The sequence below is a fragment of the Cyanistes caeruleus genome, chromosome 6 (genome assembly GCF_971803275.1).
Source record: "Cyanistes caeruleus chromosome 6, bCyaCae1.hap1.1, whole genome shotgun sequence".
In the NCBI taxonomy this organism is placed as follows: Eukaryota; Metazoa; Chordata; class Aves; order Passeriformes; family Paridae; genus Cyanistes; species Cyanistes caeruleus.
This window is the reverse complement of record NC_141706.1, coordinates 2,475,452-2,501,100: the sequence shown is the minus strand read 5'-3', so window position 1 is coordinate 2,501,100 and position 25,649 is coordinate 2,475,452. Positions and strand designations below refer to the sequence as shown.

The 25,649-nt window shown below is 38.6% G+C and overlaps 1 protein-coding gene across 6 annotated transcripts in view; it reads left to right on the top strand.

The window, feature by feature from the left end:
- HIPK3 (homeodomain interacting protein kinase 3) overlaps window positions 1-25,649 on the top strand; it is a 66,217-nt gene that overhangs the window by 33,339 nt on the left and 7,229 nt on the right. For all 6 annotated transcript variants that reach the window (XM_086893280.1, XM_086893282.1, XM_086893283.1 and 3 more), the window contains 11 exons: window positions 11,944-12,067; window positions 15,164-15,283; window positions 16,954-17,040; window positions 17,957-18,141; window positions 18,913-19,072; window positions 19,454-19,577; window positions 21,857-21,978; window positions 22,131-22,255; window positions 22,364-22,525; window positions 23,413-23,706; window positions 24,949-25,089. In XM_086893280.1, coding sequence (XP_086749406.1) covers window positions 11,944-12,067; window positions 15,164-15,283; window positions 16,954-17,040; window positions 17,957-18,141; window positions 18,913-19,072; window positions 19,454-19,577; window positions 21,857-21,978; window positions 22,131-22,255; window positions 22,364-22,525; window positions 23,413-23,706; window positions 24,949-25,089 — 1,644 coding nt within the window. The remainder of the gene's footprint in view (window positions 1-11,943; window positions 12,068-15,163; window positions 15,284-16,953; window positions 17,041-17,956; window positions 18,142-18,912; window positions 19,073-19,453; window positions 19,578-21,856; window positions 21,979-22,130; window positions 22,256-22,363; window positions 22,526-23,412; window positions 23,707-24,948; window positions 25,090-25,649) is intronic.

Below are 25,649 nucleotides of genomic sequence, written 5' to 3'. Positions count from 1 at the left end.
ATAATTTCTTATTCTTGTACAGTCAATGCTTTTTACTGCTGTCAATCTTAAAATTGCCATTTTGTGAGGAAGACATTCAGGAAAACTGATTATGGGGGAAATCTCGTTACACAAAGTCCCACTGAGCTGATGATAGTGATCCTGTGTGATTTCACCTATAAACTTTGGGCAGTTTCAGGAACCCAGAAGAGCAACTTGATGAATCTAGAAGAAAATCATAAAGATTTCCCCCATCAATTGAAGTGTGTGTGTAGGGACTGCTCAGAGTGCAGGCAGAAAGTAGGACATTGCTGAAATGGAGCTGGAGGTGGCTGCTTTTGGGGGGGTTTTTTTTTCCCTTTCAATAAGACTTTTTTTCTTTTTCCTCCCAATTTTAGCATATGCAGGTTACACTTATTTTTTTTTTAGGTTGACTTCTTCCTAAAAGTGAAAAGCTCAATGTAAAATTGCCAGAAAACTTAATGGACTTGACTTGCAAGGAAATGCTAACTCTGTTAGCAAAGACATAGCAAGGCCAGTGCTGGGAGCCTTACTAAAAAGCAATGACATAATGCAGGGCTGGCCTTTGAAAGTTTGTCCTATCAATTTGTGGTGTGACAACATAACCTAAAAATAGTTCCTGGGACTAAAAAAAAGCAGTGCTTTGATTTGAGGATTTATATTATTTTTTTTTTTTTCCCCTCCCATGGAAAATTCGTATATGCTGGAAACAAACCAATGTGGAATTCTACACATATCCAAGGAAATTACAGATTATCTTTTTACTAGAGATTTGTCAGCTAGACTTTAGTTTTCATCTTTTCCTGGATGTTCTTGGTAAATATTCCCACTCCAGTGCAGACTCTCACAATACCACAGCCTTTAGGGCAGTGGTATTAGTTCAGGATTTGGCCATCATGTGCAAAATAGCCCAACTTCACAATTATTTTATTTTTATGATTTTTGTGAGTTGTTGATGCTTTGAAGGAATTTTTAGTTGGCGTTATCTCGGTTTTGTATTTTGGTAGAAGTCATTTGAAAGTTGAACCCAGAATATCTCCCTGGCCCAGAATGGTACATAGATGGATTATGGGCTTTATGTAATATATATTTCTATTCTCTGTTCAGGACATATTTGAGAGTGCTTCATAATCTTTACTGATATTATATTAATGCATGTTTAATAGTTCAGACAAAAATGACAGTTGTGTTCTTGAAATAACTACTGCTGTTATTTTTTAAAGTCCTGGAAATGTCTATTGCCCCTCACGCTTTTCCAGCAGAGCCTTGTGAACTTCTGTCTAATTCTTTCTCTGCACTCTGAGAAGTGCAGGCAGTGAAGATGATTTCCCTTTCCTTTTCTTTTTGGAGACAAAAGCTCTTCAGCCCCAGCTCAGGGCACTGAGCAGTCCGTGTGCTTCAGCCCAATTTGAGCAGTAGCTCTTCTGTAAATGAGGGGAAAGTTCCCTGTCTATTTGATCCTTGTTGCTTCTGTAATTATTGTCAACAAGTGTGCCTTTTCCTAACATCAGTGTCTGGCTATATTGGGAACAGAATGAAGTTTTTAGCCATAACTAATGAGCTACTTGCAATTATTAGTGTCCTGGACCAGACTCAAAGGGTTCATTCAGATGAAAGTCTCCCATTATTATCCAGTTATTATCTAGATCTCATTTTTATCTTTATGGCTTTTTCTCTTTAAGCTGCTCTACCTGTTTTAAACTTCTATGTGCTCACAGCAACATTTTAAGGTTCAGTGTGATTAAAAAGAATTCCCAGTATAATCTGGTTGCCCTGATTTCTTCCTCTACTATGGTGGTAGAAGGTCTGGGTTTTAGTGTTAGATATCAGGCAACAACTGCTTTAAAAATATCACTATTTATATAGTGAGAAGAAGAAATGGAAAAAAACCCCTACCCTTTGTTTTAATCTTTGGGTAGACGCATTTTTGAATGTAAATTTGCTTCAAAAATCTTTGCCAAGCAGGGCTTGCAGGAATGCTGGGGCTCTTTGCTGTAGTCACATTCCTGTCGTAGCATGTTGTCAGGGTCTGATGTGACATCAGTTCTGAATGTAATAGATACATAGTTAAGCAGTTTATTTTAGGATCCAAAACTCTTCTAAGAATAGGCAGGCTCTCCTTTCAACAGGAAAGGACAAATAAACTAAAACGGAATAATAGGGAAGGAAAAATAGGAAAAAAAACTGAGAGGAAAAAGCATCTGAGGAGAAAAATAAGAGTGAAAAACCAGCTGGTGGGGTTCAAGGCTGGGATGAAACATTTGGAGGGACCATTGCACCTGGATTCTTTCAGCAGGCTGATGATGGGATGTTCTGGAAAGCTGAGGTTCTAACAGTCAAGCCTACCAAAACAGACTTGTGTAGTTTTCCTCATTAGCAGTCCATAGGTTAAATTCATCAGGGAAGGGGAAAAAACAACTTTGAAATAATTTCTTAGCTTTGTCAGAACATTATTACCAGGTGTTTTTGTGTCTTGCCCCAAAGCTGAGGTGCTGCTATGTTTCCCCATGGATGTGTTAGTGGCATTGCTAAGCCATGGGTGAGGAGGAGACTTGTTCTGGTGGTGTCATATTTACACCACGGGTCTAATCATAGAAATTTGTGTGCTAGAAACTTGCCAAGTCAGCCAGAGCAGCATAAATTACTGCAGCAGCATTCAAATTCAAATTAAGGTTGTTAAGTGTTGGTTTGTGCCGTGTGTTGGGTGTATTTTTCTGCAGCGTTCTGTGGAAGTTACAGATTCCCACAGGACATTGAGCCAGACATGGAAGTGTTGGGTATGAATCCAGCAGAACATTTAGTACCTAGAAACATTTAAAAAATGTATTTTTATTCACCAAAAGGTCTCTACTAGTGTAACCTTGAGAAAGCAGATTTAATTTCATGTGTGTTAATTCATCTGCCCCAGTTGCTGCTCTGTAGGTTTTCTGCCATAACTTTTTTTTTAATCTTTTTTTTCTAATTTTTGTGTTTAATTTAGCAGCCTGGCATAGGTACTAAATGTTTATATAACACTTTATATAGGGGAGTATCCAAAATGAAATGGGTTCCACTTATTTAGTGAACAGGACATGAATCTCCAATGTGAAGCTGAGGCATCAATACACGACATTTTTCATGGCACTATTGTTTAAGTTGTAAGTGCTTTGAATATTTGAATTCTAAGTGATCACATTGCTATTAATAGATAATTTTTTAAAAAAATTCTAGATTCTTCTACAAGTCTGTGTTGCTTGTCTTTCAAAATTAAACAGCTTTGACAAGCCTACCATCTCTATTTATCATGTTGCCACTGTTGAATCTTGATTTGACAATGTTTTTTATAATCCAGTATCACTACATAAATTATCTGTAATGAAAATACTGATTTTTTTTTTCTAAGATTAATTTTTTTAAACTTTTTTTTCCCTTCTAATTTTTGGTGAGCTTTCTATAATTTAAACAACGCAATTTGAAATCAAAATTTACCAGTCTGAGTTGCAAAATTTCATCAGAACATCACTTTGCATCACCCAGATGAGCACAAATCAGCAGTTTAAAAAATCCTTTGCACAATGGACAAGGATGTGAGCAGATTTTCTTACTCTCTGCAATATCTGTGGGGTGTGTCCATCTCCAGTGCAATGTGCCTGCCTGGAGAATTGCTGTGCAACAGATTCATGCTGGAAAATGATATCAAATAGTTCAGTAGTTTCATGGTTTGTTGAACTTTGGGGCTGAGCTGCAGATCTGCAGGTTTCTTGTTGCTCTGTGTGGGAAGGCAAACATTTTTACAAGTTTTGCTGAGGAATGGAAGAAATTTTCCTTTGTGTCTTCAGGTTAGACTTTTTTTTTGGTATTGTTTTGGGGATATTTTTGTGGGGTGATTTTTTGTGGGTTTTTTTTTTAATAGTTGGCTAAAATAAAGTAATATGTTATGATTCACTTGATTTCTTGACATAACAGCAACGTCCTTGTGTTTTCTTTTTTTTTAATTTATTTTTTTTTAATGTGAACTATATCAGTAATAGACATCCTCATGCTAATCAGTCATTTTAGAACATAATTCCTCTTTCCATTGCCTTCTGGGGGTGTTTTTCCAGCAGGATCTGTCTGGTTGCTTCTTTAGCACCACTGTAGCTTTGTACCCTCAGTCCAGTCGTAGGACTGTTGTCATCAAGGTTAAAACACAAAAAGCCTTTGCAGAAAACTGACTCACAAGACCTTGGCATTCTCGACAAGGATGCTACAAGCAAATCCTGCTGTGCTTTTTACTCTTCTGTAGAACTCTCTACCTGTTCTTCAGCTGTTTTGGGCACTGCAAGTCCATGCAGACCCTTATAACAGAGTCAGAAATTGCTCTTCCCACAGGATCAACAATGACAAAGTGGGGAGGGAATTAAGTTCTAACATGTCTGAGCTGTGAGGCCTTGAAACATCCCACGCTGTGCTCTTCTCTTGTCCTCCTCCAGAGCTGGAAATCTGTGTTTGATCCTCTCCTTGGGTGGAGGTCAGCTCGTGGTTGCCAACAGCCCCAACTGCTTGGCCTTCTGCAGCTCCTTGTGCTTGCCATGACTGCAGTCACTATTCCAAACAAGATCATTTCAAGCCTGGGTTTCCTCAGAAATACTCTGGACAATTCAGCAGCTCACCTCAGGGCTTTGTTTTGTACAAAGCCTCTGTACAAGATTTTTAATGTTTTCCTTCTCTGGGCAGAGGCGATGTGTGTGTGAGCATCTCTTGCAAATTCTGAGCAGTGGATAAAGGATAAAGCAGTGCAGGGTGGTCCCACAGTTAGGAGTAAATCCTACAGGCACACAAAGAGTGTTTTCCAAATTCAATTATTGGTAAGTAACCTCATTTGACACTTAAAACAGTGACACTTTGCTATCCAAAATTTATTTTTATCAATACAGCATCTGAAGAGTTTATATCTACACAGTTTTGTGCATTCTGTTGCTACATCAGTATCTACTTTGGTTAATTTTAATGTAATTCAAAAACTGCTTAACATATCAAGTGTGTAAATAAATCACTCGGTAAGTCTTTTCAAGGAAAATCAAAATCATGAAAAGGCAGAAGCATAAACATCTGGTTTTAATAAAATCAACTCCTCCTTTCATGAGAGATAGTAGATAATTGGAAAAGAGTCTGCTGAAATCACTTGTTTTATTATCTTCATCTGAATAAATCAAACAGGAATAACTAAATTATTATCTTCAGCATTTTTGATAAGTGGTTAGAGAAAGTATATCAGCTTAAAATTTGTGCTTGCTCTTTTAAAACAAAATTGTGTTACAGTATCAGGAAAAAGATCTAGGATAGTTTACTTGTGATTTTTTTATTATTTGAGGGAGTTACCTAGGATTTAATTTTTTGTCTCATTTAATTTCTTGTTGAATTTTCTTTTCCCCCTTCAGTTATGAGCCATAAGTTCTAAAGAATTTTTACTGAAGGGATCAGGGTTCAAAGTTAAACTGGCAGCTGCATGGCAGTCTTGTACATTATATATTTATTTATATATATATTTATATATATATAAAATCACTGGGAAGTTCTGAGGGAAAGTAGGTATTTTCTAGCTATTGAGCACACACAGTTATATTTGTTTTATTAGACAAAAATGAGGTTTTATTGTTTTGGGGTAGAAAAACTCATACTGTGGCCATAGGATTTTACAGGGGATGCAGCGACTGAACTGATTTCTCTGTGTCTTCACTACCACTTCCCATGTAACCAAACTCTTTCAAAGGAGAAATAAAACTAGGAATGAGGGGGTAACTTCCCATATCAGCTTGAAGATAATTATTCTCACTGTATTTTAAGGTGTGTGGTGACATAACCTTGAATTGCAGACCGTGGTGGGATTGAGTCTTTCCTGCTACCTCAAAGACAAAGGTGCCTCTATGCAGCTTTGCTAACATTTACTGAGTCTGTGTCTGAGCACTTATATTTTTGATTTCCAAGTCCTCTTGCATGGTTAGAGTTTAAAAAACAATACCCCCCCATCAGAGTTTGCTATTTATGTACTTCCTAATGCGTAATCATAAAAGAGTTAAAAGAACCCTAGAGAACTACAAAAGCCAGGAGTGTGAATGTAAATGTAGAATTCAGTTTTTCATTATTGATTTGCAGCAGTGTTCCAAAGAATAGGGAGGAAGGCTCGTTGTCTGGGTTTGTGTACCACACCTGAATTTCTGAGATCAAATGTGTGTTAGCACACGACACTGCCAGTCTGCATTCTGACATCTCAGTGGGCTTAAAAGCAAGAGACTCAACTATGAAAGTGTTCTCAGGAAGTGCAGCTGAGTGATTTTTTTATGTGTAACATAACTATTTTAAAGATGCCTGTAAATTTTACTGATATAATTCTTTAACCAAATGGCAAGTAACAATTATTTCCATGAGGAAGATTGTAGAGACTAGAAGATTGTACAGAAGATTGTAGTTTGGATTTGCTTGGGTAACTCCTATATTTGTGTAAGAATAGTGATTTTGAGATGCACACATGTTCTCAGATCAACAGTCTGTGTGTTCTGGTCTTTAGGAGAAAATTTACTGTAGCACAAGGTTGTACTTCAGTGTCTTCTGATGCAATTTTCTTACAGCTCTACACAAGTGATGGCTGTTTTTGTTCTCATGCATTCAACCCTTACTGTATAATCTAGAACCCCTGTGGATATTCTCCTGTCTATTCATTCTTAAATACTCCTAATATTTTTTATCTCAACAGTGACCTGTGATTCTGAGAGTAATTGTAATTCTGGCTTTAAAAATACGCTTTTATATTTACATCAGTCTTTATCTCAAAGTGGGTGGGGTATTCCTTGGTCTTCTAGAGTGAGGCAGGGCATTAGAAACACCTGTCTGTTTATCTTCCCTTATTTATTATATAATTTGAGTAATGTTACTGATCATTCATTCTTCCCTGAAGCTTTATAGTTCTAACCAGGGTTTCTTCTTGTACCCAAATCTCTTCAAGTCTTTATTTATTTATTGTTCTTTTCTGCGTCTTTTCTATTTGATGTATCCTTTTTCAGATGGGGGTGACCAAAACTGAACCCAGAATTCAAAAGTGAGCACACACTATTCAAGGTGAGGGAATATCACTAGTTTTATATAAGACATAGTATTTTTTTATATGTCTTTGTCCTTTTAAAAATAAATACTGATGTCCTGATTATTTTTTGCTCCCAATTGTAAAATATTTTTCTTGACTAATCTGTAAAGTTATCTAGATTTTTCATGGAAAAGTTGGTTAATATATAACATAATTTCTTCTGGGTAATTAATTAATGAATATGGTACATTAATTTTCACTATGGTTTTCTGTACACCATGTATGCTCTACTTCCTGTTGTTGTATTGATTAAATTGCATATTTGAAATTCCTTCCAAAGACCACCATGAATCCTCTATAGAGCAAACTGATCTTTATATCCTTCATCATTTCCAGGTTTTGTCATTTCATGGCTCCTTCCCATTTCATCCTTCAGATTACTGAAGTGTACTTGCCTGGGAGTTTTTTTGGGCATTGCCACCTTGATTTTGCTCCCTCCAGCCAAGAGTCTTTCCTGTGTTCTTGCAGATCTTGAAGGAAGGTTTGCATTGCTCCACGTGGTAAAGCTGAAGAGAGGGAATTGTACATGAGAAAACTCATCAGAATGCCCACTGCCATCTCTCATTAATTCACTGCATCTGATCCTTCTCTTAGGCCTCCTTTCTTTGGGAGAAGAACTGCACATCTCACAACCCAAGTGTGGTTATTCCTCTCAGAAGGGAAATGCTTGCATTGTGCTCATGTTGGCAGCAGGAAAGAGGTGTTCTCAGGCTGGTAATCTGTTTTACTTTAACTCTTGCAAATTGGATTCATTTACATGAGTTCTCCATACCAGGACTTTCACCAGCTCATTAAAAAAAAAAATAATAAAAAATTAACATCCCACTCTTTTGATGGCTTCCTTGCATGAGTATTTCTTATCAGGGTGACATTATGTTTGTCCAGAGTAGGTAATTATTGGGCACTGTCAGCACAGACAGAGGTAAATAGAGGTGTAATGAAATTGGAGGGCAGGAAGGCTATTTCTATACTCTCCACTCTGGAGAGTGGTCAGTAAATAAATCAGTGCTGTGATCAGCAGTCCATCCACTGACCCTCCCACACTGCCAGGAAAATAGAAATAAAAATTTCTCATCTTTAGTCTCATTTCCTTGATCTCTCAGGGGTTATGTGCAGCATGGCTGTGTTACAGGACCTTCAGTGGGAATATATTTGATAAATTATTCTCATATTTAACTGAATTGTTTGTGAAAGTACAGTTCTGGGAAGCTGCTTATTGTTTTGTGCTGTTCTTCAGTTGTTACTTTGTACAGTGACTGTTGGGTTGTGGCTTTTTCGTGTAACTTCTGTTCTAAATTGGATTTCTAACCAATGGTTTCTAGGTAATGATCATCTGAAATGGTTTGGCTTCTTACAGATTTTTTTTGTGGTGTGGGTAATTCTTGCTCTTCATTCTTTGTTCCCCCCATGTCAGGGTTGGAAGAAATTTTCTATTACTGTGCCACAGTTTTGATTTTTTATTTTTTTTTTTTAGCAAGTTTTTGCTTGGGGTTTGTTTTCTGTTTTTATTTTTATCCTACATAAAGGAACTATCTAATTTTTCTTCAAATTGTTTTTTTTTTTTTTGCTTTATTCCAAGCTGGCTAACGTGCTGAAGCTAAACTATTTTATGAAATATTCTGGTTTTTGAACAGTGAATGGAACAAATTGTGTGATTTCTTTCCTCATAAGCTTACAAAACTTATAGGATAGCATATGTATTTATGGTCTGTGATGTAATAAATAGAAATGTGACTATCCATACAAACAGCTGAAGCAAATATTCACTTGTGTCTTTCATAATTATAGATCTTTCTAATTGCAAAGTCTAAGCTGTGCTGTTTTATGATGTTTTTAATAAAAGTGTAACTAACACTGATAAGAAGGAAAATTGGTGCTTTCTCTCTAAAATCTTGCTTTTAATTAAAATACATTTAAGTAAGATTCAATGTCCTTAAGAAATTTAGGAAGTTCTGGTGTTTTCCTTGTTGATGTCTTGGTCTGGGCTAGCAGGTGTTGTTTGCTGAGGTGACTGTGGTATCTTCTGGTGCCCTGAGCATCCTGTGATCTGCAGGAAAAACCAATCAGGACTTTGTGTGTCTGGTGCTGTTCTGAGAGAGAGAAGCACTAAGCTACACTGCTTTTTGAGTGTCTGGAGACTATGGCTGTAGTTAGGAAAGGGAATACCTTCCTTTGAAGTGCATGGTGAAATATTCCTTACAGGAGAAAGCTGTGGATCATCTTAAAAATAAAAATTGAAGAATGCTTCTCTCCATTTTAACACTTTTCTCTCCAGTTCTCCAGCCAGATTTTTAACAGGGAGATTAAAAGAAGGAGAAACAGAAGCAGGTGTTTTTGAGCATGGCATTAACAAACTTTCATTTAACAAAAATATTTGAGCTGGTTAAGAGCACTCCAAACATAACCAAGCTCAGTTACAGTTCTCATGAAACTTAATTCGCTGTGAGAAAGCTGCTCCATTTTAAGGACTAACACGAGATGTGGTAGGCGAAATTGAGCAGCAGCTCTTCATCTTCCTCTCTACAAGCTGTCCTGAAAATGTTTTTTGTTCCCTGTGCTGCAGGATGGTGCAGGGAGCTGTGCTCAGGAGCACTTTTTATTTCCTCTCCCTTCCTCGATGGTAGGTCTGGTGTTGGCAAGGAGGAGCACTTCTCCTCTCCTGAAATACCTCCCCTTTCCTTAGACTTACTTATTAGTGCTTTTCTCTGTGGAAAAACTAACAGATTACTGCATTTTGAAATGCAGCAAGCATTCCTTTCTTGCTGTTTCTTTTGGCATTGTTCCTACCCCCATCCTTCTTTTGTGACCCCGTCTCTCCGAGGGGACGCGCGACAGACCGACGGACTGCGGCTATTTTTGTACGGCGCACATATTAACCATTGAGTAAACCTAAGAGGTTTTCCAGAGCTTATTTTAGCAGGAGCATTTGTTAAAGCCCCTGTATCCATAGGCTGTGTGTATATTCATTAACTATTCAGGGCTGTAACATAATACAACAAAAGGAAGTGTATTTTAACACAGATCTGTAACAACCATAGGCAGACTGGCACCCATCCAGCGGGGGAAGGCAGACGTTTGTGAATGCTATTTCTGTCTTGTGGCATCCAGAGATATTGAACTGATTTCTTGGATAACAAAACTAGCCAAGACTTACTGCAGTGTCACGATCCTGCATTGCAAAAATACGTCTGTTTGATCCCCAGAAGTTTATTGTAGCCAAATCTTCGGAGGCAGCTGGAAAACTGAGCCTCTCCAGTTTCACTGCTGGTCTGACAAGATTTAGCCTTCGTAAAATCACACCCAAAATGGTTTGTGGCAAGGATGGGGAGAACTGAAGTGCTAGTGTGAATGGAAAATACATAATTATTTTACAGAATATCATGTCCTATAGATTTTCTTATCCATAGAAATTGTTGGATTTTCCCTGTGGCAGAAGCATGAATGGCTTCAGTGGTCAGAGATGGGGCTGAGCATTGGGAGTCCTTTCCCTGGTGGTGAATGTGCATCCTTGGAGCCTGAAATATGTCCATGTTGAGATTCTACCAACTGCCCCTTGTGAAAATGGATGGAAGTGCTTTGGCTCTAGGGCTGCTCTACAGCTATAAGATAGCTTCTCCGTCCCAATGTAGCATAAAACCAGGAATTTGTTCCCAATTGAGTACCTGTCAGTAATTTAAGTATTTAGATGAAGGTAAATGTCAGAGGAGAATGAGATATGTAGGTATTTACTATGATCAGAGTCTGTTTTGTGTGTGGAGTGTCAATAGACTAAGCCAGGATGCGCTGAAGCACAAGATTTGTGAGCTTTTACCCGGGTGAGAAATCCCATGTTGCCTGGTCAGTTGGATACTCCTGTTCTGCCCAGCTGTAATGGGAATTTCCCTCTTGGTTCTTTTTTGTTTTTTACCCTTCCTACTGTTCTGTGACATGCTAAGTGAACAACAGATTGTCTCCTTTAAAAGTGTGGTGCTTTATAGTGTGGTGCTTTAAATAATACTTTACATCTCCAGGCATCTTTCCTTGTTAGAATGCAGATATGAATAAATTCTTTTTCCTTTTCTTAATAGCTTGAATGAGTTGGGAGGGAAGGTTTTAAAAGGACAAATCCAATGGAAATGGATATTTGTAAAATGCTTGAGTTCCATTCCACGTGAACAGAAATGTTAAAAGCCCCTTCAGCAGCTGTGTCAATACCAATTTTTCTGGTTCTTGAGTGCAGACATAAATTCAGATGGTATTGGTTAAATAATTCACATTTGTTTTAGGTGAAAAATAACACCTGCTCTGTTTAGCAACTGCAGTGCTTTCATTTAATTGATTTAAAAATTGATCACATTCAACTGATTTGAGTACATTAAGGGATTTGCAGTTGTGTAATTAAATAGATATTTGTAATTGCTTTAATTGTACTGTACAGTTGAGAAGTGTGCAAGTGGATTTTCAGATAAAACTTCTAGTTGGGTTTTTTTTATTTTGAGATAAAAGACTAATGTATTTGGAATATAGTTACAGACATATGACATTGAGTGGATAACTCATTTGAGAAATACTGGAGGAAAGGCAAAAGTTCTGACTCTGGGACATTGTTTTCCAGGCATATCAGTTATTTTCATGTACATAGCAAACTTGTACTTTTAGTAAAAAAAAAACATCTTGGAGTTGCAAAATATCACCACAGGTTACCTAGATAAATAAAAATGCAATTTCCGATGCTATGATTTTATTGAAATAAACATCAAAAACCAGATTTTTTTGGTCTTGTTTTGTTTTGTTGTCATGTTGGATTGTTGAATGACCTTTCTTCCCCAAGGAGAAAAACTTCAGTAACCATGTTTAATTTGCAGAGCACCAGAGATCATACTGGGATTGCCGTTTTGTGAAGCCATAGACATGTGGTCCTTAGGGTGTGTGATTGCAGAGCTGTTTCTTGGATGGCCACTGTACCCAGGAGCACTGGAATATGACCAGGTAGTAGAATAAATTTCACAAGCATATGCACACTTTCTGCAACTTAAAGATTTCAGATGTTTAAATGCAGAGTTTTAAATGCTAATCATAACCCCTATTGTGCAGCATTCCTGTAAGTCTGCTCAGTGCTTTTAATTTAACCTTATTGATTGTCCTAGAAACATAAATCTTGATTCTGAACCAAACTGTATATTGTGCTGCTAATTTTGAATGAAATTTCCATTTGTTACTCCTCCCTCCATCTTAGAAAGTAGTTTTTGTTATTGAAGCTGCTTTTCCTGATGGAAACCAAAGTTTGCAGCTACCATCATTGCATTATAATCTCTCTTTCATTTGGCATGAACAGGGTTGACTCTGGAATGTCTATTCAGATGTCAGGATTAATTGTGTTCTGAGTACTTTGTGATGCTTTCTGGAAACCCAACAAAGCTGGAGGATTTGAGAGCCTGTACTTCATGAGGAACGAGAATGAGCTGTCACAATCACACTGTAGATAGGCAGGGGTAAAGCTTGGAGCTCTTAAAGCTCTGCCTTTGCTTTGTTGGAGTTTTCAGCTACTGACACCATCAACATTAGTGAGCAAACTCAATAAAAACCCCACCTTCTTTCTAATGAAAGATGTAGAATGTTTTTATTTTAAACACTTAGAAAATAATGTAGAATTTGGGAGGAATGCAGTCAGCATCCTGACTATGCCCACCTGGTTTTTAACTTTGCAAATGAACCAATCTCTTGAAAACCCCCAGAAGAACAGCCCTGGCTTCTTGCTAAGTTCTAATCTTTGATTCAGCATTTAGTACAGAGGATGTTGAGGTTGTTCAGATCCTGCTCATGGAGTGGGCTTTTGGCTCCCTGCACTTACAGATCACACCTACCTTTCTGAAAACTTGTTTGTTAGAAGCATTTTCAGGGGATATATTGATTTTGTTTTGATGTTGGTAATGTTTCATATTTCAGTTTCCTTCATTTACACAAAACACAGCAAAAGTTCATAATTATTATTTCACGTGGAAAGTGAGCTACAAAGGGAATGTGGGTTGATGCTTTGATGCACTTAGAAGACCTTTTTGCAGACTGTTGCTATTAAAATGGAAAATAAAAGAGGAAACATCTAACAACCCATCTAATTCACTATTTTTAAGGATAGAGTGAAGGCATTTGTTTTTTTTTTTTTTTTGAAAGAATCTATAATGCTCTCTCAAAAAATTCCAAGAACTCAGTAAATTTATTTGCTTTTTACATATCATTTAAGTTTGCTGGAAGTCTCAGTTCCTAACTCATCTAGAAACTTGCCTGATCCTCATGTTGGAGCAGTCATGGTGGAAAAAGGGGCTACAGCCTCCTCTGCACCAGCAGGAATTAACTTGAACTCACTTTAACCAGGCTCATAACTGTGCTCCAGCAGGTCTGAAAAACTTGCTTTGGAGAAATCAGATTCAGGGGTTTTTCTCACTATCCATGAGTGCAGCAGGAGTAGGAGATAAGGGCTTCCAAGGGAATTCCTGTCCCCCTACTACGTGGTGTGTGTCACTGAGTAAATAAACTGGCTTTGTGCTGCATTTCCCCCCTGTCCCCTGCTCTGTGGCAACCAACACTGGCCCTTGAAAGGGAGCTCTCAGTTCTTGCATTCATTTGTGGTTAGAAGCAGTAACAGCTGTATTTCTCACTGGAAAACAGCCCTGTCTTCTGAGCTTTAATGCTCATTAGAAACGGGCACAGGTGCTGAACTGCTGCATTTTTAAATGAATGCACCGTCTTTCTTCCCCCTCTACTTTTTAAGACCATTTGTTTTCTGAGGACATTATAAATGATCTAGAAACATTTCTGGTCAGAGTAGGATTCTCCTTGTTCCTCGAGGTAGGGAATTATGGAGGATACTAAACCAGAAGTTGGCAGCATTGTGTTTAATTCCTCCCCACTTGGGTCTGTCACTTTTCAGCATGTTCCTTTTATTCTCTACTCCCCATCAGTTTTTCTCCTCTCAGGTGCTGCCAGCTCTCAAGTCCTTTCTCTTTCATTGACTTTATCTTCTCATCTTTCAATTTCTGATTTGGTGTATTTGGCCAGTCTCTCCTTTTGATTTTTCCCTTTTTTCTCTCTTACTCCTTGGCTGCTCCTCCTTTTCCTTGGCTGGCTCAGCCCAGCAGTCCCTCTGTGTTGTGGGACCCTGCCCTTCAGAAGTTCAACCCTGACTGCTGGAAAATGTACCCTCTCCATCCTGACCTGCAACAAGCTTGGTTTTCAATTATTTCCAATTATTGTTCCAATTCCAAAGTAGTTTTTAATTTTGAAGGCAATACTGCTCCTGGGATAACTCCCCCCTTGTAGAGTGAGTTAACATTGAATGCACAGTAGTTAAAACTCATCATGTATTTCTGCTGAAGCCTTCAAAATTAACTTTTCTAGGAAATCAATCACCAACTATGATAGTAAATCATAGCATAGTAAATCATCTTCTAAAATAATGCATCTTGATCATTGCAGAGCAAAGTTTCTTTCAGGCATAAAGCCACTCCATTCCCATCACACTCAGTAGATTTTCTTGGACAACAACACTGTCTTTTGCTGCCTGCAGCTTGTACAGGCACTCCCTTTCCACATGGAATGTTTCCTTGAAATTCAGGTGTGTCAGATGTGTAAAAGACTGATACACTGGAAACAGCAAACAGGAAGGATTTTTATAAAGTTACATAATGAGAACAAGCAAAAAAAAAAAGAAATCTGTAAGCAAATGAAGCACTCCTACTGATTTTCCTGTCTAGAATTAAAAAAATACATTTAGGATTTGAGTGGGTTGAGGAGGTAACTAACTCTTCCCCAGCTCCTCGTTGCTGTGACCCAACCTAAAAAACTTGCTTATATAGGTCACTTGAGAGGTTTGTTTATGTGTGGCTTTCTCTGGAGATGGAGACAGCAGTACCAAGTGCTCAGGGCTAGGTTTCTCCCCTCTGTAAGGTGTAGCTGTCAAACTGTGGTACTCTGAGCATGGTTCATTTTATCATTTTTTAAATGAAATTACAAGTCTTTAACTGTGTGAGGATCACATTGTGAAAACAAGAGGTAAATTATTTTCCCTGTTCTATTTTTTCCCCTCAGATTCGTTACATTTCACAGACTCAAGGTTTGCCAGGAGAGCAGTTGTTAAGCATGGGAACGAAAACTGCAAGATTTTTCTGTAGAGAAACGGATGCACCATATTCTAGTTGGAGATTAAAGGTAAATGAGTGTAATGTGGTAGAAAACAGCACAATATTTTGTGAGCAGAGAAGCCAGGATTCACTACGAGACCATTGTCTCCCTGGTGCATCTCCTGTGGTTTTTACCAGTTCCTGCTCTTTATCCCTTCCATTTTTCCTGTTCCCCAAGGTGCAGCTGCCAGGCTGTGCTGTGGCCAGTGTGTGGCTGCCAGGTGGGGAATTCAAATTAAGCCTAAATGTTCCTAAATGTACTGAATGAGTGGGTTTGTTCTGTTTTGTTCTCTTTCTTGCTCGGTTGCTGCTTTTCACGTCATGTCAGGAATTTGTCTCTGAGGCCCACGCTGCTCTATCAACGTTTGTCCTGAACTGGCTTCAGGATCAGAAGTTCTTAGGAGAAAAAGGAGATTAAGAAGTAACATGGCTGTGTACAGCTCACTTCTTTTAGATCTCCTCCTAAAACAGCCTTTGTTGGCTGAAAGCTGCAATACAGTGAGTGCAGACAAAGTTAAAACAAAATGTACTTTTTATGTTCTGCACACCTTGATTTCCCTAAGCAACAATTGCACTCAGGCCACTAGCAGAGCTTTTGCTTCCTACACAAATAATTTACCTTTTAAAAATTATGTTGTTTCATGGCCCAACTTCCCTGGGTTTCCAGAGGTCTCAGGAAGCATTTGGGGTTGACAGAAGATCTCTGCAGCACCAAGCAGTGCCCAGCTCCCAGCACGAGTTGCATAAGTCCCCCCAGCAAGTTGGTAAATCCCCAGCAGCGCTGGGCAGGGGCTGCACTGGGCTTATGTAAGATTTCTCCAATTACACCAGCCTGGCTAATCCCACACTCTGCTTTCTCAAGCATTTGGTCTCTAGGTGACACTTTACATCTGGCTTCTCCTTGTTGGAGCGAGTTCTTGGTGCAAACAGCCCTCCCCAGTTCCAGGAGCTCTTTGTTACCTTGCAGAGGTTAATTAGGAGTTTTGATATGGACTGTTGCTTGTTACTTGCAGTTTTTGTCAATAGTTCATTCTGGAAACTTTTCTGTAATCTGTGTATTGAAAGCTTTTTCCCTAAAGTACCCACCTTTGTCTCTTACAGCACCAGCCTACTGCTGCTGTCTGTGTTGATGAGGGAAAATTGGTGACAGAAAGTACTACACCAATTCATAAACTGTTCATTCAAGTGTGGTTTTATTTCATACTTAAGTATTTAAACTATTTACACCACTTGTTGTGTATTGGAGGAATAAAAGTATAAAAAAAAGACAAAGAAGTCAAAGGGATACTGCCTGGTATTTGTTTTATTTCTTTCACAGCAATGTGATGTTGCTTCTGCTTGGGGTTTAAGGTCTGAGTTTGAGGAAATTGGTAAAATACAATCATAGAAAAGCTGTGATATATAAAAATATCAGAGTTTCATTAAGCTGCTCTATGCTAGGCTTTCAGCACTTCCTGTGTGATTCATAGACTATTGTTTCAGTCCAATACTGTGATATGTCAGATGTAAAATATTGTAATTACTGTCTTTTGATTTAGAGAATGAAAGTAGCCAGTAAAGCAGCATACAATTATATAACTGATATTATTTGGGAAAAAAATAATGGTTTTTAGGTCAATAAATACATCAAGTTACTTTATGGTTATAGATGACCTTTACTGATAGATTCTAAACTCAGCTTTCCTTTTTATTTTTGAGACATTGGAAGAACACGAGGCAGAAACAGGTATGAAGTCTAAAGAGGCCAGAAAGTATATTTTCAACAGTTTGGATGATATAGTGCACGTGAGTATTAAACCCTTCTTCCTCTGCAGAAGGAATGTGTGGGAATGACTGGTGATTTTAAAACATTTTACTGGTTTTGAAAGGAATGCCTTTTAGAATATTATTTATCATATCTCAGTCATATTCATTCTTCTCTGCTGCTCTGAGGAAAATGTCTGCCTGTGTCAGCCCTTTGAGCTTTTAGCAGAGATTTTTCCTTTTCCATTGCTTGTGTTAAAAAGTGGAATTTGTCCTTGTGGTGGGGGAACCCTTGAATTTTGTGTAAAATATATATATATAAATATAAATATATATATATATAAATGTATACTTTCTCTTCTACCTTATTTGCCACTGTGGCAAAGAATAAACAAAAAATGCATATGGAACCTGCTCTGTTTATTACATGGTTTCAAGCATCATTCTGTTATCTTTATAATTCTAAGTGTAGTTTTTAAATATTTTGTTTATAAAAACATAACTATTTCTTCACGTTTCTTTAGCTGTATACCTCTCTAGTCAATAAGAAAAGGCAATTTTTGTTGCCTTTCATGTCCTGAAAAAAAGGATCAAATCAAGCATTCATTCAAATTCAAGCATTAATACATGCTTAAAATTGTTTTTTGAAGATCAACTCTGTAGTTGGAGTTAGACCATATAAAGATCTTTATTCCAAATCTTACTTCTTAAATTCCAAGTCTCAGACTGGAATAAAACCTACAGCAGTTTTTAACTGAGGAGGTTGCAAGGGGGGAATAATGTGCATGCCTTAAAAAAAAAAACACCAATTCCAAGCCAGCTGTTTTGGGATAAGACAAATCCACCGTACCCCATGTGATAAAAATGCTGAATATCAATATTTTATAGCAGAAAACAATACCAGAAAGATTTAAACTAATGTGGATGTCTTCTATCTGCCTGTTTTGTTGGATGCCAGGTGAACATGGTGATGGATTTGGAAGGAAGTGACCTGTTGGCAGAGAAGGCAGATAGGAGGGAATTCGTCAGTCTGTTGAAGAAAATGTTGCTTATTGATGCTGATTTAAGAATCACTCCAGCTGAGACCCTGAACCATTCTTTTGTTACCATGAAGCACCTCCTAGATTTTCCTCATAGCAACCAGTATGTAACATAGAAATCTCTGTTGTTGCAATCCGTTTGGATAAAAGCGTTGTTTCTCCTGCTGTCAGAGAGAAAAAAAATGACTCTTTCATCATTTTTGCAGTGTCTCAGAAAATTCTCTCAAGTGCTTGCAGTATTAGATACATCTAGTGGGTCAAGGAAACTGATTGAATAACTTTGTTTTTCTCAGAAAGTAACAGAGCAATGGATTTCTAAGTTGTTTTTATGCTTGATTGTTACAATTCCAGCACTGCGGAAACTTGGGCGTGATTTTTGGAAGTACGAGGAGCCCTAGTTCCTGTCAGTCACTGGGGGCTGGGGTAGGCATTTCCTGTTGAGGTTAACATCTCAGATACTTCCTTTCATCTGTTGATTCATGTGGAGTATACTGAAAGTTTTCTTGCAGTTCTGGAGTTGTGTATTTCACCATGGGTTTCCTAAAGTTGCAAGCATTTCACTGAAAAAGCAAGCTTTATCCACCTATTTAATTTCCTGTCTTTCCTGATTGTACACAGCTGTTAGGAAATGGTGTTAGATGCAAGGAGAAGGAAACAGCAGTATTTTTATTGAATTTAAAATATGCATCACAGAGGCTTGATGTGACCATAGTAACAGCAGTGTTTCTTTTTTTCTACCTGTGTGGATGATCCCATTCTTGTGAAACTGGGAAATATGGGGTTTGAATTTTTCCTTTTATTTTGGGGTATCATTTTTTTTACCTTTAACAACATGAAATGATGATTAAAGCAACTTATTTTCTGGTTCTGATAGGGTGAAGTCCTGCTTTCATATCATGGATATTTGCAAATGCCGATCAAACCTGTATGATTTAAGCAATTGCAATAAGACATCACTTATGAGATCAGTTGCCTCAGGCAGTGCAGCCAACCTGACTGCAAACTTCACCAAAATTGGTCCAGTAAGAAGTCAGGTAAAAACAATGGGTCATGTTTTTCTTGCTTTGCTTTTGTTTTATTTTGTTTTAACTGTAAGTTCAGTTAATGTAGCTTTTCTACTTAATTTAATAATTGAAAAGATGACATCTGTTAAGTGGCAAAACCTTCTGTCTTTCACTCTCTTTTTTTCCTAATGTTTTCTTAAACAAATCATTTAGAATATGTTTCAAATTAAGTTACAAGCTGGGATTGCCAGTGCTGTATTCTGGTGCCCTCCAGTGGCCCAAAATGGATTCGAAATGTTCATTCTTAGAAGTTGTTTTAGTTATTTACTGTATAAAGTAGTGGGACAAGTGCATGAGAGATGTAGATTCACAGTCATAATAACGTTGCCTGTGTTGAATCTGTTCCCATAGGCATTAACTGCATCTGCCCACTCAGTTCTGCACCAAGGGATTCCACTGCAGGCAGGAACTGCTCAGTTTGGTTGCAGTGATGTTTTCCAGCAAGCATTGATTATATGTCCTCCAGCTATTCAAGGTATATTTATCTGTAATTGTCACAGTTCCTAAAATATGAGTGTTACTGGCTGGCTGTTAGCAATATTTGAGTTTTCTGTTATTATCCACTTAAGGTTTATATTTAAACCAACTGAATTATGTCATTAAAAATCAGTGTGTGAGTCAGATGCAGATACATTGCACCTCTCTGAAAGAAACAGCAAATCAGCACCTGCAGAAAATGATATCAGCAATCCAGAGCCCATCTTCATATGCTCATGTACACATATAAATTTATGTCTTGGCTAAAATAGGAGCAAAAAGTGTGAAAGGAGAAGCAATGAGGAGGGAGTTGTGAAATAAAATTTGAGAGGAAACAGGAAAGATGAAGGGAGTATCAGTGTCTTATCCTAATAATAATCATTTATGGAAATGGGAAGGTGGTTTATATTGTTTGCTTATTAACTTAGCTTGATTATAGTCTTTGTTCCAAAGATGGAAATTTATTTGGATGGAATTTATTTTGTTTGGAAATTCCAAAGATGTAATTTATTTGTCTTGGTGATGTTCAGCTTCATGTTGAGATTAGGTCTTGAAGTTATGGAATTTATAGGGAGTAGTTTTTTTTAAGAATGACCTTAGTTTTCCCTCTGCATTTTAAAGTTTCAGAAATCACACTAGATGCATTCTGAAATGAAACAAACCAAGAAATATTTAACCTAAACTTAAACCCCAGGAAGTCTTAATCTCTACAGATAAAGACAGACACAGCAGACTTTATCAGTAGTGTTATTTGTGGCAGCTGCAACTACCTTGGATTCCAGAAACTCAGGAAAGGGCTGAGTATTCACCAGGCAGTGTCATGTAAAGCTGCCTCACACAGTTAGTTACTTAAATTGTATATGTTCTTTATACAATGACATGCTCCATAATAAAAAACCCCTATTGTTTTCATTATTCCCAGATGAATAAAGTGATTTATAGAAAAGGAAACAGTACAGGCAGACACTTTATCTGTGATTTGTATACTGTATTCTTAATATGATGATAACTTTCCAAATTTAAATTCTGCTACAGCTGAAGTGAAGGGGATATATTGTTTTCATCACATAGGTGATGAGTTGCTGGCACAGATGAAAAGGGGATATTAATGGTATCTGGCATTGCTTCAAAGTTTCCCAGCTTGGCTGCTCTGTGGAATATCTGGAGTGCTAAAACTCTCTGCTTCTGTCAGAGCTAAGATGTTGCTCTTCTAGATGGCTGTGGGGGAAAAAAAAAAGCAGTCAAATGCATTTCAAAATGAAAAGCTTTGAAGTGCGTGGTTATAACTCAGTGTTGTGTTATGACATGAGAGAATTACATCAGATGAAAACTTTCTTTCATCCTGTACTGTAAAGATTAAAAAAAAGACTCAACCAAAACACTTACAAACTTTACTGTAGTAATTCTATAGCAGTTACTCATTGCTTAATTTTGAGTAAAGCATGAGGCATGAAGTGCAGTTAGAAGATGAGTTCAGGGATATTTTTTCCTAGCCAGTATTATCTCCAAGCTTGGCTGTTCTCTTGCAATATCTGTTAAGAATTTCTCTTTCATTATAGTTTGACATTACTATGTAAAAAAATGTCATTGTAGTAAACATTGCAGCATTGCTATGTGTGTATTAGTTTCCTGTGGCAATAATGAAATTATACAGGGCATGAGATGCATCTTTTTTGTATCATGCTCTTGTGAGCAGTGCTACAGTTTGCATTATTTTGGTGAAGAGAGGAATAGGATTATGGATTCCACTGAAAATATTCCATGAGGGACACAGAAGATTTTACAGAGGGACATTATACATGTGGCATTGCCAGCTAAAAAAAGCTGAGAGGAATGAGTTTCAACCTGCTGGAAGTACAGAGCATGAGGTGTGCAGGAGTCCATTCTGAGAAGCTTTGAAATTCACTTCTGCTTACTTCTGCCTGCTTCCTTTCAAATTCTTTGAATGTAGTTTGTGATAAAGAGTAAATGCTTAGCTCTGCAGAACTTTGTGCCAAAGTCGTTCCTTTATCCAGTAGTCTGTTTCCAACTAGTAGCTATTGGCAGTTCTTTCTGAAAGCTACAGCTCAAATATTTGTGCAGATAAGTTACAGCACAAAAATCTTTTAGGTGTTAATTTGTTTTGGCTGGAAAGTCTAAATTATGGAATTAGATCATAAACATATATATGAAAATGGTGAAATGTTTTAAAATTGCCCTCTGTGTTTGCTCAGAAAATATATGTAAGACTGCTATTTGCCTAAAGCTTGGTTTTTTGGTTTTTTTTTTTCCTGGCAGGAATTCCTACAAACCACAGCAAACCCACCAGTTTCTCCCTGAGGGTGGATAATGCAGTTCCACTGGTGACCCAAGCCCACGCAATTCAGCCACTACAGATTCGAGCAGGAATCCTTTCTCAGGTTGGCCGACTTGAAAGCAAAACTCTTACTTATTTAGTTGGTAAATGTTTTTAAATGCAGAGCTCTGTCACAGTCCCCCTCCTGGTCTGTGCTGAACTCCATGTCACTTCAGTGTGCTGCTTGTCCCTAAATCCTGCTGTGCTTCCCGACAGGCGTGGTCGAACCAGGCGCAGCAGATCCTGGTTCCTGCATGGCAGCAGGTAGCTCCAGTGGCAGCTCCAGCCACATCTCTGGCCTCTGATCCTGTGGCTGGCCCACAGAGGCTTGGAGACTGGGGGTGAGTCCTCCTGCTTTTGTGCCACACCTCGGTGCCTGGGCTTGGGCAAGGGCTAGGGGTGCTGGTGCCAACGACCCGCAGTATAAACCTGCCTTTCCTTTTCCTCAGGAAGATGATTACCCAGGGCACCCACTACAGCTCAGTGATACCACAGCCTCTTCTAACACATCAGATAACCTTGTCTGCCCCTCAGCCAATTAGTGTGGGCATTGCACACGTTGTCTGGCCTCAGCCTGCAGCTACCAAGAGGAACAAACTGTGCCACAACAGGTCGGTAGAATATTTCTTAGAACATTGAAAGGCAATGCACCTGGCTTTGCTGTTTGGTGGGCAAGGGAACAACTTGTAAAAGTGACCTTTGTTGGACACAATTCCTCTTAGAATTAACTTCTCCTCAAGTTTTCAATGTTATTTTGGTAGTAGACTAGATGGGACAATACTTGCAATACTGATTAGTTTTAATTCTTTTTTTGATTAGTATGTGCCTATCATGGTAGAATGCTGTCTTTACAGGCTTTGGGAAGGTAAAAGAATATCTGAGGTAGCTCTAATGAGATATTCCAAAGTTTAAATGAGGGAGGATATATCAGGTTTTGACAACTGAAAATAAAGAGAGCTTGTTTAACAGGCTTTCTGTCTATAACTATCGTTCACTGATAGCCAAAAATACTTCAGCTGCTTGCTGAAGAAAATATGCCCCAGTGCCATGCAAAGTAGTGGCAAAGGTGTGGGATGCTCCAAAAGGAGCAAAGTATGGGTTATGTAGGCACTGTCAGCAGTCCTGTATTAAGCAAAGGGTTCATCTGGAGGCTACCAGGTTTTGTTCTCAGGGAGAATCTTAGCAGGAAATCTGGCTGGATTTTGCTTGTTTTTCACCAGAATATGGACTTTTCATTTGCTTTTACCTTTATAAGAGAGTGGAATTTTCAGTGTACTGTATTCAGTGTTGATGTCTTAGATATTACATACTTGGTATCTTTTTTGTTGATGTCTGAAACCATCCATGCCAAATATGTTTGCCTGTGTTTACTGCTCTGTGTTTTTCTAAGTTGGTGGCTTAGCCTACATTGCCTGCTTTGGTTTTGTTGAAAACAGCACAGTTTCCAGGTCTTTTGGCAGAGATTCACTAAACCCCAAACCATGCCTTCCCTTCTCAGGAGCAACATCCTACAAAACACCAACATCCAAAATTCAGCCTTCATCTCTCCAAAGATCCTCAACCTGAAGGCTGTCAAGAGATTAAGTTGTATAGAAGCACAGGACAATCTCAACTCGGAGGGACGGGAGGGCGGCTGCTGCGAGGCCTCGCTCAGGCTGGCCCCTGACCCCTGTGTCCCCAGCAGCCCACGGCAAACCCTGTTCCTGGCGTCCCCCAGCCCCGCCGTCAGCGTCATCACCATCAGCAGCGACACCGACGAGGACGGCGTGCCGCGGACGCACTCGCTGAGGGAGTGAGCCTCTGCCTTTGTTGTTGTTAAGCTGGGTTTAAATGCAGCTGTCTTAGCACTCAGGCCTTCAGTGTTAGCTTTCACATTTTCCAGATTCTGTACTGGATTAGTAACTCTGAGCTTCATAGAAAGTCTCAGCAAGTTCTCCTCACAGCTCAGGCACACACAACAATCCTTTTCCAGCCCCACAACCAAGGACAGGCCCAAAAAGCACAAGCAGCAGGGAATTGAGGAGAGCAATCTGGGAGGATGGGACTGCATCACCTGCAGCTGCAATTGGGCAATTCAGCCCAATGTGGAAATGGACCAGAACCTATCAAAGTGTGAAACTCCTGACCCAGGGCCCAGCTTGGGTCCATCTTGGGTGGATCCTCAGCCAGGCTCTTGCCCTGCCCAAGCTGCATCCTCTGAAGGGTTTTGATTAAATCCCCACTTTATTCCTTTCACTCTGTCCAGCCTCTGTTCCAGGCAGCCTCTCTGGGCATCAGCACAGCTAATGAATCTGAGTTTAAAAAGGACAAACATTGTGCTCCTAATCAAATTTCAGCAGGAAGTTAACTCTGTAGGACTCTTATTCTTGAAAGGGAACAACACTGTCAAAAATCTACCTCATTGATCTGTGTGCCTTTTCAAACCACAGGTTTTTTAGGTTCTTTATTTCATAATGTCATGCCCTATTTATTTTTTGAAGAGCAATATTCTTGAGTGTATACTCAATGTTACCATTCTAACAGTAGCATCCAGTAGATACTATTACATACCTGTGGGTGTGTAGTACTTCTCTAACAGTGGAAAAAAGTGAACCTTTGGGTGCAAAAGCAGGTGCTGGGTATTGTCCCCCAGCTGAGTTTTCTTTCACAGAGCCATCACAGAAACATGCCAAGCTTTAAAGTTTAATGTTTGTTTGACTTCATCCTTACTTGTAATAATTCTGAACTGGGAGATCTTGTATTTTAAATCTAAGCTGTGACAAAAGGTTTCAAGGCTCTGAACTGCTGTAGTAAAACATTTTAATTTTCTTGTTTTAGTATTGATTCTGCAAAAAAAGTAGGTTTCAGAAATTCCTTGTTTAGTGTAGAATTTTAACAGAACACCGAAAAGGTTAAAAACCTTGGATGTAAAAGAAGCAATGAATTGGGTGTTAATTTACATTTAAGGGGCCTTTTCTAATAATGGACCCTTTTTTATTCCACAGTTGCACCTAAGTGAGTGGTGAATGGTGTTTTTCTGTGTTTCTGTGTGCAGGTGTAAAGGGAGCCTGGAGTGTGAAGCCTGCCAGAACACGCTGAACATCGACCGTGTGTGCTCCCTCAGCAGCCCCGACAGCACGCTCAGCACCAGCTCCTCCGAGCAGTCCAGCCCCTCTCCTTGCAAGAGATCCAACAGGTGAAAGAAAACTCAGCCTCCTTTCAGCAAAAAGAAAGATCTTAGTATACAGCAGGCCCAGTTCATACTAAAAAATGCACAAGTTTTGTTGTGTTGAAAGCCGGTGAGGGTAAATGATCTGTTTAAAAATTAATTTACTGGCCTGCAGTTGCACAGCGTAGACTGCTCTGTTCTCACTCCTAACAGATCTGTCTTGCTGCACTGGAAGCTTTCAGAATACTGAACAAGTGGTGTTCACACAGGAAATACAAATGTGTTGCATGCAACTTCCTTTGGAATAAAAATCTTCTAGAGTTGCAAGATTAAATAAGGCAAAGTAGTACGTGACAGATTTGGTCACCACATATTTTTTTAAAATTTTTGCAGCATCTGATTTTTCCATTTTGTATCTTGTAGTCTTTAATGACATTGATGCCTTTTTTCTTCTACCAAAAATAAGGCTCACTTGGGTGAGCACTGTTCATGTGAACAGTTTTTAAATGTTTTTATCTTCGCTGCCTCATGTCTTGCTTGAGCCTTCAGCAGTTTCGTTGTGCAAAATGACTTCTAATTAAGGTCCT